The 18,362-nt window shown below is 35.9% G+C and overlaps 1 protein-coding gene across 7 annotated transcripts in view; it reads left to right on the top strand.

The window, feature by feature from the left end:
- AGTPBP1 (ATP/GTP binding carboxypeptidase 1) overlaps positions 1-11,397 on the top strand; it is a 75,242-nt gene extending 63,845 nt beyond the window's left edge. For all 7 annotated transcript variants that reach the window (XM_067315683.1, XM_067315686.1, XM_067315679.1 and 4 more), the window contains one exon: positions 10,681-11,397. In XM_067315683.1, coding sequence (XP_067171784.1) covers positions 10,681-10,858 — 178 coding nt within the window. In that variant the 3' untranslated portion in view covers positions 10,859-11,397. The remainder of the gene's footprint in view (positions 1-10,680) is intronic.
- The last annotated feature ends 6,965 nt before the right edge of the window (positions 11,398-18,362 follow it).

Here is an 18,362-nt window from a genome sequence, read left to right as displayed (position 1 = left end):
TTTATCTTCATTGCTGCCTCAGATGCAGAATATGTATTTTATATTATCTTTTTAGAGAAGGTTAAATCCCAGTTCACAGATGAAGTTAGTGGTTGTGCTTTAGAAAAGCTGTGGGCTGAATTTTTTTAGTCCATTTATGTTGTTCTTGATGGAGTGGCCTTTATAACTTCATTTTAATTGTTATTTGTTACTGGGTACACTTATGTTAGTGATAGGCTTCAGTTTAAGTGCAGGACATCTGAAATCTCAGTAACCATGGAAAAAAATCATTATGTAAACATGGCATGTACTCACCCAATTACTGGCAAGGAGTTTACCAAACTGTTTTTAATAATTCATTAAGTCTGTGGTTTATCATTATAGTTACTGAAATAAAATATTGGAGATATGCCAAGCTAAATGTGTTCTAGCTCTCCTATCTTTATTAAATGAGAATTTAGGCAACCTCACAGGCTTTATACAGGTTACGAGTATAGTTTGGATGACCCTTGCATGCAATGATTTCTTTTTAATTTGGATCCCAAATTGTGTTATGATGTGTTACACTGATGTTCTCCTTAACAGCTGCACATTTTCCTCTGTAAGGAGAATACCACAAATTTCAGATTGTGTGCCATTTGGATTTAGTATCGTTTACCCAAATGCAACAGCTTGGAATGTTTTTTCCCTTTTGTTCACTTAATTTTTATTGCTGCAGTAAATGCAGCAATACATGTGTTTCATACTTTTTTGAAACAATATTTAGTATCAATTTTTCACACATTAATCACACTGTAGCTACTTCGGATGTAAGAGAAATTTCATCATTAAGATTCCAGTTTCCAAACTGGTAATCACATGTTGGTTTTGCACACTGTTCTTATATGAAGCATGTGTTTCAAATTTGTGGAGGAAATATGACAGCAATAATAAGTTTAGCTAAAATCCTTCCACATAACAAGTATTTGTCTCAGCTTTTCAATGTCAAGGCCATTCTGTGTTATGTACTGTATTCCAGAAGTCAGTTATACTGAAAATACAGAATTATTTAAGTTGTAACATAACCATAAATATGCAAAAGATCTGATGACACCCTAAGTAACGCATACCAGATGGTTGGAGAGTTCCATTATCTCCCATTTGTCTCATGTGGAAAAAGCTTTGCACAAAACTTAGTTGACCATTCACTTTTGCTACTGAAATGTAGATTTATTTTTCCTTATGCTGGAACTCAAAAAGGCTCTTGAAAAATCAGGTCATAAATCTTACTCTTCATTGATGTTATTCTAAGGAATCTACAAAATGTCAGTGCTATATCTCCCACTTGTACTGGACTTCATCTACATTACTCCAAGCTAAAATTACCTGGTCTTTACTGAGATTTTACATACCTGTTGGTTTTTCAGTTATTCCTTGGAAAAATGTTGTCTTCTTTACTAAAATTCATTATGCTGATGCTGTAATGGTAACTTTTAAGTTGTTATGGGAGGTAGCAAGTTGGGCTTCCTCATAAAAAAGAAAGCAGTTAGCAAGACATTCAAGGCTCTGAAGCAAAGATGAATAGGGAGTATGTGAACATCTCTTACTATCCTGAGGCTTGTGATGATATTAGGATTTGGGTGCCTATGTGGAAGATTAGTAATGTATTTCAATTGGCCTAGGAATAGGACAGGTGTTTGTGATGAGAAGAACTCTTTGCAAAAAATTTGTTTAGATAGTGGCTTATAAAATACTATTTCACAGCATTAAAGGTAACATTGATTAATGCTTACGCTTTGAAGGTCTGTTGAAGTTCTTTTAAAAGACTTTTCTAACTTGATCATTTTAGCTGAACTTTACTTTAAACTGATTATGACCAAGCTCTTTTTTATGGAATGTCACATAGAGATAAGGGTGAACTGTATTTTATGGTTGTTCGTTAATGATCAGTTTTTCATTGGTATGGCTTAATGTGAGGATTTTTTCCATAAATAGCTTCTGAGCTAATTATATTTTGTTGGCAAGTTTCAGATTCCATCCTAAAGGACCAAGCCCTGAAAATTCAAAACTGGTTGTATTTTAAGCCAAAGTTTCAAGTTGGAGAGGTATCACTGAATAACTTCAGTAATGTTTTGAAACTGAATGCTTGTACAAAAATGACATGAAAAAATTTTCCCTCATCATGACTTTTGAGTGTTACACAACTAGAGATCATGAAAGGTAATAGCCAAATGCTTCTGCATTGAAGAAACGAGGGCAGTTGAGAAAGAGCCAGACTGGGCTGTGTGCACGTGCAACATCAGTTTTTGTGACAGAGAAGCATTCATGTAAAAAGTATTAAGCTTTATTGAAGAAATTTGTTGACAGTATTTTAGATTTTTCTAATGTCTGATGGCTTTGTGTCTTAAATATAATAAATGTAGATCAATTTTAATAACACTAAAAATTAGATGTGTAAGTTCCAACAACTGATCTTTAAAATGTGGCATTAAGACTAAAATAATTTTTATGTTTATATCTGACTCTGTATACCTTCTGAACCCATCTTAAAAGTGATTTGGTAATCATAATTGTTCATACAGGGACTCATTTCATTGAATTCAAAGGCAATGCTTCTTACTAAAAACTGGGAGCAGAATCAGACACTTAACTGGACAGGGGGCATCTTTCAAAGAAAAGCTCAAACTTGACTGTTGTCTGTGTCACTACTATAATACGCCCCAATATCACACAGTGCCTTTTTTGTCAAGTGTGACTTTTTTCCTTAAACTTTATATGTAACCATAGCAGCCTTATATGTGTCCACTGATTTGATTGAACCTATTGATGTTGTATCAAACCAGATTTGTTTAATCAAAGTCACCGAAGCAATCGTCTCCAATTAAAAACATTGGAAAATATTGAAGTAACTAATACTTACTGTGTCAAAATGTTATTCCAGTAAATCAAGAGCAGTATGACTAGAATTTTTTAAAACTGTAATTTGGATGCCCTTCTGAAACAGGAGAGAGCCAGTGCATCTTCATAGTAGTAGGAATTTGTTATCCAGATAACTGTATTGACACCTTTTTGTTTCTGGGGTTTCAGAAGCTTGAGTTCTGACATACATCTCAGGCCACCAGATTTTCTGTCTTGTTTCCTTGAGAAGTCTGTCTAGAACAAAGCAATTTTCTTCTGCTCCTTGACAAAAATGCCTATATGACAGTCAGACAAAACATCCTTGGAGGTTCCAGTTTCCTGTCTTTTATAGCACTCGCTGCATGTCTCAGCAGAAACTTCAAAAACCCATACAGTTTACCAGTGATGATACTCCCAAAGAAAGTCTCATATTCTTCACCTTTTAGGGGCTGGCTTGTATTCAGAACTGAAACACATACTGTAAAACAACGTATGGTTAAAGGCCAGCTTTTTTATGGCACAAGGGAAATAGCAGATGCCTCTATTCTGGATATTATTTTAAATGAATTTCAATAAAATGTTTTTTTAATGTATCCTCCTAAAAGCCACTTTTTGCTGTCTCAGGAGGTACTTGAGAAGGGCTTAATAGCTAGCTAAGGATGAGATATTTCCCCTCCAAAAAAAATCTGGATTGTATCAAGTGGGAACTCCTCTCCTGGATGAGGGATATTCAGATATTAACAGCTGAGGAAGAAAAGTGTGATTCAGCATGGATTCTCCACTAGCTTTTCATATATTTTTCTGCTTAAACAGTGTTTTGAGATCACTGAATAAGTTTTCAGGGCTATTTTATATTTCTTTATATTTCTATTTTAAGGTGAAAAAGAATACTGGACACTGCCTGGATTTTTTTGTGGGGTTATTTTATTTATTTATTTATTTATTTATTTTTCCCCTCTTGGAGGTGTGAAAGGCACTCTAAAATAGTTGACTAGAAGGCTTCAACTAATTTCCGGAGATTTAATGGGTACCAATTCTTAGTGACATTTCTAATGAGGGTCAGCAAAGTCTTGAGGGCTCCTTTTCCCACTTACGAAACTTGCAGTAATGAAATATGGACTGGTATTTCTGGTGACTGTTACCCCCGAAGCACAGAGGATTCGGGCTCCTTGGCTTTAACAAGTCATACAGCTGCTTTGAGGAAAAGGATTTGCTTGGTAGTTTTTTTTCCCCCCCTATGGAGCTGGCTACTTTTCTGTTCAAAATAAGTCCCTCTCTTCATAATTAATGGGAAATAGATCTCCTGTAATTTTGTTCTGCTCCTTAGTGCTTTAAAAAATAGTAATTTTTGTTAACACCCCCTGAAGTTTTCATGTCAAATATGTGGAGGAGGTAGGTTGTTTGCCCTTTGATCCACACCTTGCATCCACAGTGCTGAGACTGGAGTTTTTCAGGGAGGTAAAATCTGTGTCAGCCGATTTATTAGACATCTGTTCACCTGCGTGCTGGAAATATACAGTGAGCCTCTACTGACTAAAACTTAAATAGCTAATTCCTGTTCTGCTTCAAAGATAGTCATTGATCAGAGGATTATCACACAATTTCTTGCTTTATATGGGGAGACTTCCATACCAATTATTTTACTATAATAAAAATACTGCTTATACTTTCCTTGTATGTCTGTTTTTCACTGCTCATTACTTACTGTGATGAATGAGAAGAGAAATTACCTACAGAAAATTCAGGTAAGAAATTCATAAATAGAAATATAAAAGAGTAGTTTTTACAAGACTGTTATGTGTCCCAGTTAGAGCAATGAATAAGATCATAGTTACTACCTTTATATTTTTGGATGTTACTGATGTTATTTTTTAAAAAACATAATTTTCAATGCTTTGGAGGAAAAAAGGCAAGTTTAAACATTCAGAAGCATCATTTTTACTTTTGTGAATGCTTTTGAGGGTTTCTCAAACTCTTTGGTTTTACTAGCTGTACTTAAACCGACCAAGTAAATGTTAATATTTTGAAACATACTTCCAATATTTCATTAGATGCAATCTCAGATTCCTTGAGTTCATTTTGAACCATGTCAGAAACATATTTGACTTAAAAAAAACCAAAGCAGTAAGTAGATTTATTTCCCTCCGGCAGTGCACTTTAACATTTTAAGTGATGAATTAGACACTTTATTTTTCTTTAATTATTTTGAAACCGTTTGCCAATGTTTTTCTCCATTTCCAAATGGAAAAGATTAAACTAAATGTAATATTGATCTTGTAGTAAGAATTATAGTTGTTATGCTGACAGGTTTGATAGAGTCTGTATGCACTGAAATAAAAACACATGACTAGTCATAACTAATAGGACTTACTGGAATTATCTTTTGCCTGATAACTTGACCTCTTTCTGGAAATTCCAGTCCTTTATTTGGTTCTTTTAAGGTTCATTGGTGTGTTCTAGGACATAGTGTATTGTTTATAAACTTAATTTAATTATAACAGAGAAGCAGACTGAGCTCTTGGAACTGGGTATATCTAGGGAATGGTAAAAAAAAAAAAGGTCAACTGCCAAAAGGAGATATGGGAAAGAAAAAACTACTGCAAAACTCATTTCCTGCACTTATGGTCTCACCATTTGAGAAAATACATATGACTGGTAGGGGGAAGGAATGAGGGGTACAGGCAAGAGAGAACTGGACTAGGACCCTCTTGCAGTGGGTCTCTTCCTGGGCTGCCAGAAGGAAACTGTCTTTGACCTACACTCTTACGTACTCTCTCGACCTTATTTACTCTTAAACTTACTCTTAAACTTTGCCCAGACATTTGCATACTTCCACTTACAGATTAAGGAGACTAGAAGTTTTTCTTCCCATCTTTCTGCAGTAGGCCAGACTGACATTTGTTAACCTTTTCTTGGCCTTCTAGTATCTTAGGAACACAATTTAATTAAAAAGAAGGCATCTTACACTGCATATTTTGTCCTATTTTCCTGTGTCCTTTTCAGAAGGTTGAAAGGCAAAGCTGTTGAAGATGATACCTGGGATTTCACTAATGGGCCTAGTGTCAGTTGTAGGAGGAGAGTGCCTATAGACCAAGACTCTCCTTTGGCATCAGTATTATCTTGCTTTTAACTCTCTGTAGACTGTAGAAACAGAATGCAGAGACTTTCAGGGTTACAGAAGCCAACCTATTGAGGCAGTGCTCTCTGCTTTTGTTCCAGACAGTTTTCTAATACAAAAAAGTAGCTTGCTTTAAAATTGTCTTCTCTAGGATGCAATGGGGAAATAGTAAGCTAAAAAAAAAATTAGCAGAGGAAGTAGTGTATTAATAGTTATTTATTCTTCATATCGCTTTTATGCTTTTCTTCCATTTGTTACTATGATGCAATTATTGATGTTTAAAGCGCTGCAGTCAGTGATTGTTGAATGTGACTAATCTAGTCCAGTTTTGAGTTTCACAAAAGGTATTTTGGGGCAATGCCACAAAGAAAGTGTTGAGATTAGTTTCTTAGGCTGTGGAATGAAATTACGTAACATTGATAATCAGGATATTTGAAAACAAAGCATAAATGGTATTTGGATACCCAACTTATGGCTTGGAAAGGAGTCTGACATGTAACTCTTCCTCTTTTGGCCTTGGAAATTCCCTTTAGGAAATATCCTACTACTTGGTAAAAACACAGAGGTGACAAGTTCCTTAAGGGGACGGCAAATGTAGCTGCATGTGCGATGACGTGACATTGCCTACTGTGGAGGCTTTGCTGATCCCTAACAGACAATATAGACCCTAAGGGGAAATTAGAAGCAAAAGTTGGGAGAAATGATTCTTTTGTGATATTTCCTGATTCTTTTTCACCTCATTTTCCCTCCCCTGGTAACATGGTTTTAAAAGGTGTCATTACTTCTTCAGATTTTCTTTCCTTCCTTTCCCAACTCCCCAAGCAGCTGCAACTCTCCATAGTTTGGCAGGAAATATTTCTTAATTTTGTTTTTCTTCTGAAGTTTGTGAATGTAGTCTTCCCCCATAGTGTCAGAAAACTGTTTATCTCTGTGGGCTTGAAACTGGTATTGGTTGCATCTGGCTTATGGACTAATTTACCCATAATTGACTCATATGGATAATTAAGAATCCAAGTATATCTTTTGAGGGGCAAAAACAAAATTTTAGCTGGAAAAATATCTATCATATTAGTGACTGGGCTTATTTTTGAATATGTTCAGAGCATTAATTTATATAAAAAACAGTGAGATATTGACTTTTTAAATTAAAATATGAGATCTTGTTTTAATAAGTAATATTCATTCCTAAATTGAATGTTTGAAATGACAGGAGAGGATTTTTTACTTACATATACATACATACATACATATATATGTATGTATGTATTTCAGTGAAAGCAATATTCTTAGAAACTATTAGTGCTTTGTAGACGTGAGGACTGCAGTATGCTATCAGGTATACTAATTCACATTTAGAAGTTCGTCTTTTTACCCATAAAATATTATTTAAATAAAATATTTGAAAACTGAGGTTTTACAAAGAGCATTGTATTTTAATAACCATGACTTTAAAGAAAATGCACAAATTATGACATCCATTACATTACAAACTGTAGTCATGTGATGAACAACCTCTCATAACCTGAGGAAAAATAATGGTTTCCTTTAAAAAAGAAAAGCAGGAGGTGTAGGGGTAGAGGAAGAGGGATTATTGAGTAAGTTAATTAGAAACAGCCCAAGGGAAGAGTTAGGAAATTAAAACCCATAGAATCAGCATGACAGCAGCTAAAAATATATTGTCACAAGATATGCTGAGGGGGGGGAGCAGCAGGGAGGCAAATAAAGAGTTTGATTAAACAGTAGGATTTTTTTCAGGTGTTTGGATTTCTGCATTGCTGGTGACCCAGCCTCAGTAAAACAGTGAAGTAATAACTATACTTTGCAGATTCATGGTAACCTACAGAATAAAGTTGCTATAAAGTTAAATATCCAAGGTTAAAATTTGCTACATCAAAAGAAAACAAGCCATGAGAAAGCAAATATATGTGAGAGTGATATGCAGCACAGGTTTTCCACTGAATGCAGTGAGCATTCAGGTATTATTGTGTGAGGAATAAAAACTCAAGAAGGGGAAAATGAAAAACTCATCTTAATAAATTGAAAGATAATCCTAATATTTAATTTCAATAGTAAATGATTGAGAAGTGGTGGCACCTTGTGTCATTGATGGCAGTAAAAAGCTAACATTATCAGGCAGATTTCAGAGCTGGTGCTTATGTTAAAAGTATTACTTGAGAATTAAAATTGGTGCATCTATTCTACTGGTACAGGTGCTTTTCTTGAATAGAGAAAATAATTTATAAAGTAGATTTTAATTTATTAAATGGAGAAATGTCAACTAGAAACATCCCTCTGCTTTTGGCCTGAATTTTGAATATATGTGTGCAGTAGCAAATGTCTAAAATGCTGTACCTGATGTGTCACATCAGACACAGCAACTTTAAGACTGTGCACATTGGCTGAATTTCTAAATTAAGAGCTTGGGTGCTTCACAATTTTCCTTGTTTTTATATCCTGTTGAAGCTCAGCTTGCTTTTACCATTATTTATTTGTAGCTAACCTAAAATGAAGTTTAAAATACTGCAGCAGTTGTACTTTGTGTACCTTACAGTGCCTTAGATAGATCTGTGTACGTATGTGTTTTACAGTCTAAAATAGAACATATTCTGTGAACTGGCAAGCCATTTTATATATACTGAACTAGATGGTTTGCTTAACTCTCCAGTTCTGTGCTTTCTGCTTACATAATTTTTGTTGGTTGCTTTTTTTTATTTTTCTTCTTTTACTGGATTAACCATGTGAGTTTAATTTACAAATCATGGTACTTATTTTAATAATAATAAATATAATAAATATTTTGAAGAGCTCTCCTATTGTATGTTATACCTCACTATCATTAATTTTTATAAGTGCCTACAGTAATGCATCTCTTATGCATTAACATCCCACTGTCAATGGCTAATAAAATATTTGTCATTGACACAGCATGTTCTAGTTTTCTGTTTCAGGATTCAGAATTATTAGTTAATACTGGGGCAATGTTCTGATTTAATGGCTCTATTTCCTGAGAATTGAATTACACGGTCTATCCTGCAGTTGCAGTGTGGATTCCTTGTATACAAAACCTAGCAAATCAATATCTGTGTTAAGTGATTAGAGGCAGAAGTTGCAAAAAAAGCTGGGCTTTTGTTGGCATGAGATGCATTTGGCAGAGTTCCTTTCATTTTTGTTTTTTGAATAAATGAAAAATTTCAACTCTATTTAAAGAAGTGTTGACAGGTAGTGACTTGCTAGGGCAGAAAGCATCACAAGGTGGGAGCTTATTTTCTTTGGCTGGTTCTACCACAGCTTCTTTGTGCAAAACATATATCCTGATGGTATCGTGACTTCCCCATCCATAAAATGAAAGAGGCTTATTAGTAAAGATACTGGTTACTTTCCTCATTCTTCTATCTTTTTTTTTTTTTTAATTTAGGACTAAATTCTTTTCATTTGTTGCTGTCCCAATATGTGAAACAGTTGCCAACTCCACAAAACATTACCCTGTTGCATGTCATTGAGGTTACAGATGGAGGCAGGATAGTGTGAAATTTATTTGTACTGAATAGAGATTGTATTGCAGATTCTGGTGGTCCACTGAAGCTCTTAAAAAGACCTTTAGAAAGAAGTAGTGATTAATCTTATTCAACTATAAAGTCATAGCCAAGACAGGCTGTTGCCTACCTTAAAAGGAAATTCATCAAAATTAATACATAAACATTTATTCAAGTACCTGTTGGTCTTTTTCAATAAACAGAACGTTCTGACTGTTTTTGTATGAGTTCTGTATGATTTGATTATCAATTAAAATGAGTGCATTACAAAAACCTTAGGACCTCATCTGAATTCAAAACTACTTATGAAATATTCAGAAGTACTTAGTGCTTTTAAGCAGATAGCTTTTTATGTCCCAAAGGAGAGCAGTAAAACCATGTGTGGGAAACACATTGGTCTTTATTTTTCTGTTTCCAAGGAAGGTGAGATGATCAAAAAAGTGTATTTTAACCTTTTTCCGGTTAATCTAATGATGTTAAAACCTGTTAGTCTGGGAGGATGTTGATTAAGGGCACAGACACTATAGACCATTCTGTAACCAACAGCTCAGTTCCTTAAATCTACTACTTCTGGGTTGCCACGTTTAATGTATAATTTATAAATATTAACTGCATGCAAGTATATGAAGATCTGATATGAACCATATGGGAACTTAACGTTAGTTGTAGACAAAAACTTGATTTTGTCACCTCTGTTGCATACAGTTGAATCACTCACAGTGCTCTCCAGTAAAATGTGTGTTTTAGCAAAATAAAAAGGTTTCCTACCTGAATTTGTAGATGTTGATCTGGTTTTTAGTTTGCTTAAACCTAGGAGCAGTAGCTGTTTCTTTATGTATTTGTATCCTTCTGCAACGCTTCTGATACTACCGTAATTATATGAACTACTTACAGGCCATTAGTGTAGGTCCATAAAGTGTAGCTAATTTATGTCATAGTTGGATAATGAGTTGTGTATGATTGACTAATTAGTTCAAGGTCTTATAAATGTGCTTTTGTCTCTCAGTTGTTTTATGTGCAATTAAAAAATCAATACTTATTTCAGGTAAACTGTTCCTTTCCTGAGATCATTTTTGGATTATTGTATGTCAGGACAGGGAAGGTGCATAGTCTGTATGTAGTGCTCAGAGCAAACCCTTTAAAATGATTCATGCAGCTTCTTGTTCATTATAGCCCCACTACATATGTTTTGGATGAAGATGAGCCTCGCTTCCTTGAAGAAGTTGATTACAGCGCAGAGAGCAGTGATGACCAAGACATTGAATTAGCTGATAATGCAGGTGATTATGAGGCCACTAATCAAGAAGATGGACTTTCAGACTCAGAATCAACAAGGACGCTCCTTTCTTGAACCATCTTTGCAGCCAATAATACAAATAAAGTACCTTGGATTTTCAGTCATACTTCCTCACTCTTGTCTAGCAAGAGAATTGGCTTAAGGGGATACACTTAACTGGGGCCTGTCTAGTTCAGGGACAATAAATGTTTCTGATCTATGATAAATTGGCCTTTGTTTTATTTAAGGAATTCTGCACTTTCACTTAGCACTGAATAAACAAATTTCTTTACCAGTTCATTTTCTACTAAATAGCATTGCATGGCATATTGTGTCCTGAAACTCTATTATCAACAAACGGATTATAATTTGCGGTGTGTCAGAGTGCAGAAGCTGATTCTTTGTGGTACAGTTCTTTGAGTTGCTTCCTGGAAAATACATATGTACAGATTTTTTTAAATTAATATGTTTGTGTGTGTGTATGCGTGTGTGTGTGTACTGAGATTAAGAGGTTATTTTTCAAAATTATGTTAAAGATATTTGATTGTGTTGAAATAATGTAGTACCTGCTCTGAAACCATTTAACAATTACTAAATTAAAAATTAAAAAGTTATGTATGAGTTGTTGCACTTGTTTCTTGCTTCTCTGAAGATTATATGGTTTTATTTTAACAGTATTAAATGAAAATATGTAATATCTGTTTGCTGTTCAGGAGTTCTACACACAGACCAGCACCAGCCTATGCTTACAAGAATTACATATTTGTATAAAAACTCTTCCACATAATATAGCCATCTCTTGTGAGGGAAGAATGCATCACCTAAGCCACGGTTTAATATGAACTTTTTTAAGCGAACATGACTATAAGAAGAGGTTAGATACATACATTGTGTGTATGTTTAGCTACTCAGTTCAGTTTTTCTTGTCTAACATGCACATAATTAAAAAGAGTTTAATTTACTTGGGCCGCATTACTATATGCCCAGTTTAAATGCTTTAAGAGGGAAGGTCTGTTTTGGTTTAAACATCTTTTACCTCAACTGACTTCAGTATTGACACTGCTTTGAGCAGAAGGTTAGACTAGATAACTTCCCAAGGTCCCATCCAGCCTGAATTATTCTGTGATTCTGTGTTCTCCATGTTTAAAGTCAAACTGCCATGGTGTGGGATTTACCCTTTTTTGTTGTCTTTTTTCGTCTACCAATTCTTATTCCCCCTTGTCTCTGCTCACAGTAAGATCTAATGCAGAAGTTGCACCCCATTGTTTACAGAACTGACATGTTTTGCTGTGAAAAATACATTTCCAAAATTATTTCTACTTGATGTGACCCAAGTCTGGCATTCATTTTCTGTTGCATGTGCAAGAGCTTTAAAATCATGAAGAATAATGCTTCTAAGTTATAGCAGGTTTTTAACTGATGAGAACTTTGTGTATTCTTACTACTGCAAATGAAGTGCTATTTTTGGAGGGGAAGGGTGCCTTTGGTAGAAAGACTAACAAGAGAACTATATTTATCAGTGATTCTCAATGGGGAGATGGTCTTTCACCAGTTAACTGCTGGTTCAAATGCAGCATTGGTTGATGGTGCCTGATTGATGGATTTACCATCTTGATTCTGAAATTGGGATGGGATTTTTGACTTCCCCCTTCAGTGACATGCTGCTGCATTTTTGTTTAAAGGCTTAAATTTATGTTAATCATGAACTGTGAGATGTAAGAATATAATGGAGCCGCTTATATTCTTGTACCTGTTTAAATCTCTCTAACTAAAATGGTCATTGTTTATGTTCTTTGAACTACATACTGTAAGTAAGAAAAATTATTTAATGCCCTGTTGAAGAGGAGTCCTTTGCCATGAAATCACAGTCGCAACAAGTAGGTGTTGTGAGTTTTGGCAGACTGCCAAAACTAGGGATTAACCTTGCCACAGAATTTGAAAAATCTTTATATCAGCCCAGTGAAAGCAGTAGAGAATGCTCATAGTGCTGTGTCAATATTATACCAATTCTCTGCATAAATAGATCTTCACCTTTAAGGTTTCTTACTTCAGTACCTTCCACAACTAATTTTAACTTAAGTTTCAAGGGGTATGGGATTCCAAATATTAAAGTTAACATCATTGTGCACTTCTGCTTAGTTTTTATACAAATCTGTATTAACCCTGGAACACATTTCTCATACTACAGGCAAGACTAGAAATACACTACATGCAGCTGGAAAGAATTCTGTTTTAGTAGTACAAAATCACCTTCAGTGTTCATCCCAAGTGAATATGCGTATATATTTTTTCATATTTTCCATGGCTTTTAGTCTGTGCAAAAAAGGTGTTACGAATGGCTTATATAACAACTCAGGATAACAGCCACGTTCCTTAAATAATAGTGTATTTATAATTAGGTTCGTATTTCAAACTGGGAGTTATTGTCCTGAATTTCTAACAGTGTAGTTCAGATGCAAAGGTGAAACTTTGTCCTTACCTTGCACGCTATTGAAAATACAAAGGCCACATCTTATATATTTTACTGTACTTACCCAGGTACAATATTTTGAAAGGCTGAATCTCAGTTTGTGCTCATAGGCGCAGCGGTTCACAAGAAGAACCGCCACAGTCACAGCTGTGTCAGACTGCTTGCTACTTCTCTACTAAATGTTACCACCTTTGCAACAGTGTTGACGGACACGTGTATGTGCTCCCTTACCTGTTTTGGTGGGAAGTCTGGGGGTTTAGCTGAAACTGGAATAGTTTAAACACATATTCCGTTCTGTAACTGGGGCATTTATTCCTAATAAATGGGCAGCATGGATAGCAAAGAATGACAACCTCTTGAACCGTCACAACTCAACTGTCTAGCATTGCCTGGCCTGGACAATTTACTGTTGTTATTTTACACATTGGTGTTCCTTCAATGTGTTTCTGGTTTTACATGAGGCGTGACTGATTCTCCACAGAAAAAGAAGCTTTTCTTATATTTTTCAAGTAATAATAACAAATAACATAGAAACATTAATAATTACATTGTGTTATTTACTGTTTTGCTTCAAAATAGTTGCTAGATGATGAATTCCTTTATTCCTGTTCCAGTTATAATTCAGATTGTAGCACAAATTTGGTATTGTGTCTTCATTGATAACATCCCTTGGTGTTATGTAACTTCCAACTGAGATTGCAGTTTGCTCCAAAATGTTGTTTGATGCTTTTTGGAGGTGGACTGTTGCATCAGCCTGGCATATTAAGAACTGGTTTTAATCTCAAATAAGACTGCAGTAGCAGTAAAGGAAGTTCACAAAATGCAAAAATACCAAGTTTCAGATAATTTCCATTGTAATACTGTGATAGATATAATTGTGGCAATGTTATTATGCATGCCCCAAATAAAAATACTTGTTAATAAAAATATACAATAAAGGATTAATTACAGTCACTTTGCTTCCCTATACATTTTATTGGTAAGGTTTTTTATTTTTTTTAAAGGATTTTTCACCACAGCATTTACAGCTGTATACCTGTAAGAACTGGGGTGTGCTTAGCATTTCAAAAAGGAGGACATTATTTTTGTTCTCTGTCAAATTAGAAGGTAGTGTGCTGCCGAATTGAATGAATTATAACTCTTTAAAAAAGCTTAATATTTATCAATGTATCTAAAGCTTCTGAAGATTTTGGATGAACCACAATGGAGACTGTTGCAGGGCACGCAGAAGAAGAAATACTGGTGCAAGTCTTCCCTACAGAGGATTGTCTGATCTAGGGAAAAGTGCAAGTTTAATCTTCAAAAGTTCATGTCTTTGCATTTCAACTGGCATTTGAGGACTAGCTCATCTTCATTATTTATGTTTTTGTAGTCACAATCTTAACTTTTGAGACAATTTTTTCATGGAAAGTTTAAGATAGAAGCAGGTCTTTTAACCGTATGGAGTTGTCTGAGGAAAGCAAGAGGTTACTAAAAATGAGCTATATGTCATTTTTGCAAATGCGGATAGCATTTTCATAACTACGTCTTCAATGTTAGTTTAAATTGAACAACTTCCTTGACAAGCTCTGTTGTCCAAGACAGTCTTGGGGAATAGAAGAGTCAGCGTGATTCTTATATTAGTCTAAGAATATCTTTCTTTGATCTTAATGCTTCTCTTAATTTTCAGGGTATAAAGCATTTGAGACATGACCTCGCATCTTGTTTGCTTAAATAAACTTGTAGATCACTTTGAAAGAAGTGCCTTAAAATGTGAAATGCTGAACAGCTTTGACACCTGGTAAAGAATATATCATCTTAAATTATGGATGACTTGGCTATTTTTAATAATATTATATGGATAATTTATGTTTAATCATCGTGAAGTAGTTCATAAATACGAAACACCCCATTAATCCTTCTGTTATTAGAAAAAGTTAAAATAACTGCAGTTATATTTTTGTAAAAAGCATAATATTGTTAGTCTACTTTAAAGTAGACTTTTCACAGTCTACAACAGTCTACTATTGTTAGTCTAGCTTTTAGAGGAGTTCAAAAGGAATTCGCTGTCCTCTGAAGATCATGGGTTTAGCAGCAAAGGAAACAAGACACTGTAGGATTTGATCCTAGGACTCTTCCAAACCCTGAACTACCCTATCCTATCTTTTGTCCTACTTACTTCAAAAGAAAAAGGTTTAGAGGCAGTTGGCATGTACTTAGAGAATAACTCACTCTGCTACTCAGTTAATTCTTTCTCCCCCTCCCCCCTTTGAAAAGAGCAAAAGTCCAGAAATGATCTGATAGTATTGTATTTTTCATACAGCTTAACATGGCTAAGGTCTCTCAATTTAAAGTAAATCCTAAATTTATCAGAAAATCATGAGGTGCCCAGAAGGAGATGAGATGTTTCTATTTGTAGAAACAAAGGAAAATAAAAAAGTAAACCTCAAGAAGACACTTGATGAAAATACTTTGCAACTTCAGCATAGTCCTGGTAAAACGCAAATTGTGTATGAGCTTTAAGTCTTAAAGGCTGTCAAAGCAATACTGAGATTTCCCCCAGAACGTAGAGGTCTGTGTCCGAGGAACGGCCCAGGCAGGGGTTTAAGTGTTCATAAAACAAGTCTTCCTTCCCCTCAAGCTTGAAGATGAAGCAAAGGTTATTTGCCTTCCAAGAGCTAGGAAAGGAAATGCACGCTGAAACCAAATTTCAGGTCACCCAGGCCATGGTTTTTTTTTTCTTTCAACAGCTTGCAGCCTTCTTACATTTAACCCTAGGACCTGAAACAGCTCAGGGTGGCTACTGATGTTCAGAGTTGAATTGCTATGCACAAGGGTGGTCTTTCATCTGCCTTGATTGGTTGCAGACTGCTCCCCTTAGCAAACCTCACTTAGCCATCCAGGATTAAAGCAGATCTATTATCTTTGCTGCCTAATTATTATGTCAATATGAATGTCTCTCAGATGGCAGAGTCACTTTGGTGCTCGCTTGGTTCCCAGAAGAGAAAGGGAATACAAAAATACTTCAGCATAAGCAAGACGTGAGACACAAATTAAGGAAGACAGAGATCTTTAATATTTTATATCACATTTGCTTAATTGTACCATATTTGCATGAATTTTATGAATGATAAAGACAGTCTATCTGACCTCCAGATTAAAATGGATTATTTTGTCAGGACAGACTGGATTGAGGGGTCTTGCACAAACCCTCAGCCAATAGTCTGCCTTAAGACTTGGCTTTGGTCCTGCATCCCACTTCAATATAATGTAATATGATGCACTACCAAATGGAAGGTCCTAAACTGGGTCAGATAGTATTCTGCAATGACATATTCCTGTCCTCTTAAAGACTGTTGCAAAATTTGCAGGTTCTCTTGTCATCCTTGTGTTATAACTTGTGCATAATCACAAGATGGAGCCGCAAGTACAATTTAATCCAAATATTCAGTATATTACTTTGTTCTTTTAAAGCATCCCTGTCTGGTCAGGACAGTAGTAAAGGTGCCATTTCTCTCTTCCTTGCGGTTTGCTCTCACCACTGACAGAAGCTTTCTGTTGTGATTCACGTTGGGATTGATGGAAAACTCTCCTGTTACCAAAAACACATCTTGTGCATCTTCCAGAATTAAAGAAGGTGCTGCAAAACAATTTGACTGTTGTAGCTCCTTATTCAATACAGCATATCATACTTTTTCTCCAAAGCCTCAGTGTCTAGGATAGAAATAGACTGTACATCATAAGAATTTTTCAGATGGACATTACTGGAATGAGCGAATTGAGGAAGATATTAAGTATATAAACCCCTGTATGCTGAGCACCTGGACCCAGGTTTCACAGAGGGAAGTAGGTCAGGCATAATGTTACTCGAGCATAGATGGCTCCTGGGAAGCCAATAGGGAGGTGGCGAGTCCCTCAGTGCTCCCCCTGTGCTCTCCTGGCAGGAGATGAGATGGTGTCACTAGCAGCAGAACAAGGCTTCAGGTTAATACCGTCCCCCTGCATCTGCCTCGCAGAAATTAAAGAGATTTTCCTCTGCGTCTGAGCTTTGCTCGACATGGAGTGGGAAGTATGATGAATTAGGACTTACTGCTCTTAATGGGCCATGTACACCAGTATTTAAGAGCAACCACCCTCACCTGTGACTTACCCTCTAGGGCTAGATGGCTGTAGGCAATGCTCCTACCCTTCCTCTCTTCCAGAGTGATGAAAGAAGACAACCCCAGGAAAAACCTCCTTCAAAGTCTGTGGACTGGAGGCGTTTCCATCGCTGGAGCAATTCCTCAGCTGCCTGCAACCCTTGGACCCGGGGCTTGGCTGCTGGGTGAGCGTGGCAGGAGAGCTGGTGCAGGGATGGTAATGCTGCATGCTGGCCGAGGGCTTCCACATGGCATTGCTGATAGCTCGAGGGCTCAAGGAAGGAAACGCCAGTGTGGAAATCTTAAGGAAAAAAAGCAAGGGCTCAAGTGTCCCATATGACTTAAAACCAGGATCCACACATAAGATTATCATTGTTAAATTTAACGATTTACATCACAAGGGTTTATGTTCAGCCTTGCAGGTGCTAATGTGAATGGAATAATATGAATGGAATACTTGAATGTAACTTTAGAGGTATTTGTCAAATTTGGAGGTGGAAAGTGCATCTGAGGCCTGAGCCTTGTGTGCAGGAAGCCTTATGCATTGACTGAGCTCTGAAGTTTGGAGGAAGAGACATTGAAGCCAGCTGTGTCTGCTGGGGTCTGAGTAGGTTTCAGAAAATGTGGAAAGGCTTTTGCTCATTCCCAAATTGAAGGGATCTATATGCCTTTAAGTGCTGAGGATTTAAACAATGCCAAAACAGGAAGGGAAAAGGTTATGATATTGCAAGTTGAGATGGCAAAGAGGTTTCAAATAGTTTAAATGTGCCTCAAAAAGAAACAACAACAACAAAAAAAAAACTGTGACTGTCCAGGTACAACAAACACACTATTATGTCTGAAGTCATTAAAAATCTGAATTTTAAAATTCATATGCTCAAATTAAATCATTTTTAATGCTAATTAAACTTTGGTGGTGTCTTGATGGAAAAGGAATTTTTTTGAAACACTGACAGAAGAGACAGGCTACAGTTCCTACAGAACATCACCA

This window comes from Apteryx mantelli, chromosome Z (genome assembly GCF_036417845.1).
Source record: "Apteryx mantelli isolate bAptMan1 chromosome Z, bAptMan1.hap1, whole genome shotgun sequence".
Classification (NCBI taxonomy): Eukaryota; Metazoa; Chordata; class Aves; order Apterygiformes; family Apterygidae; genus Apteryx; species Apteryx mantelli.
Note: the sequence above shows the minus strand (reverse complement) of the source record. Positions and strands in the feature narration are given on the sequence as shown.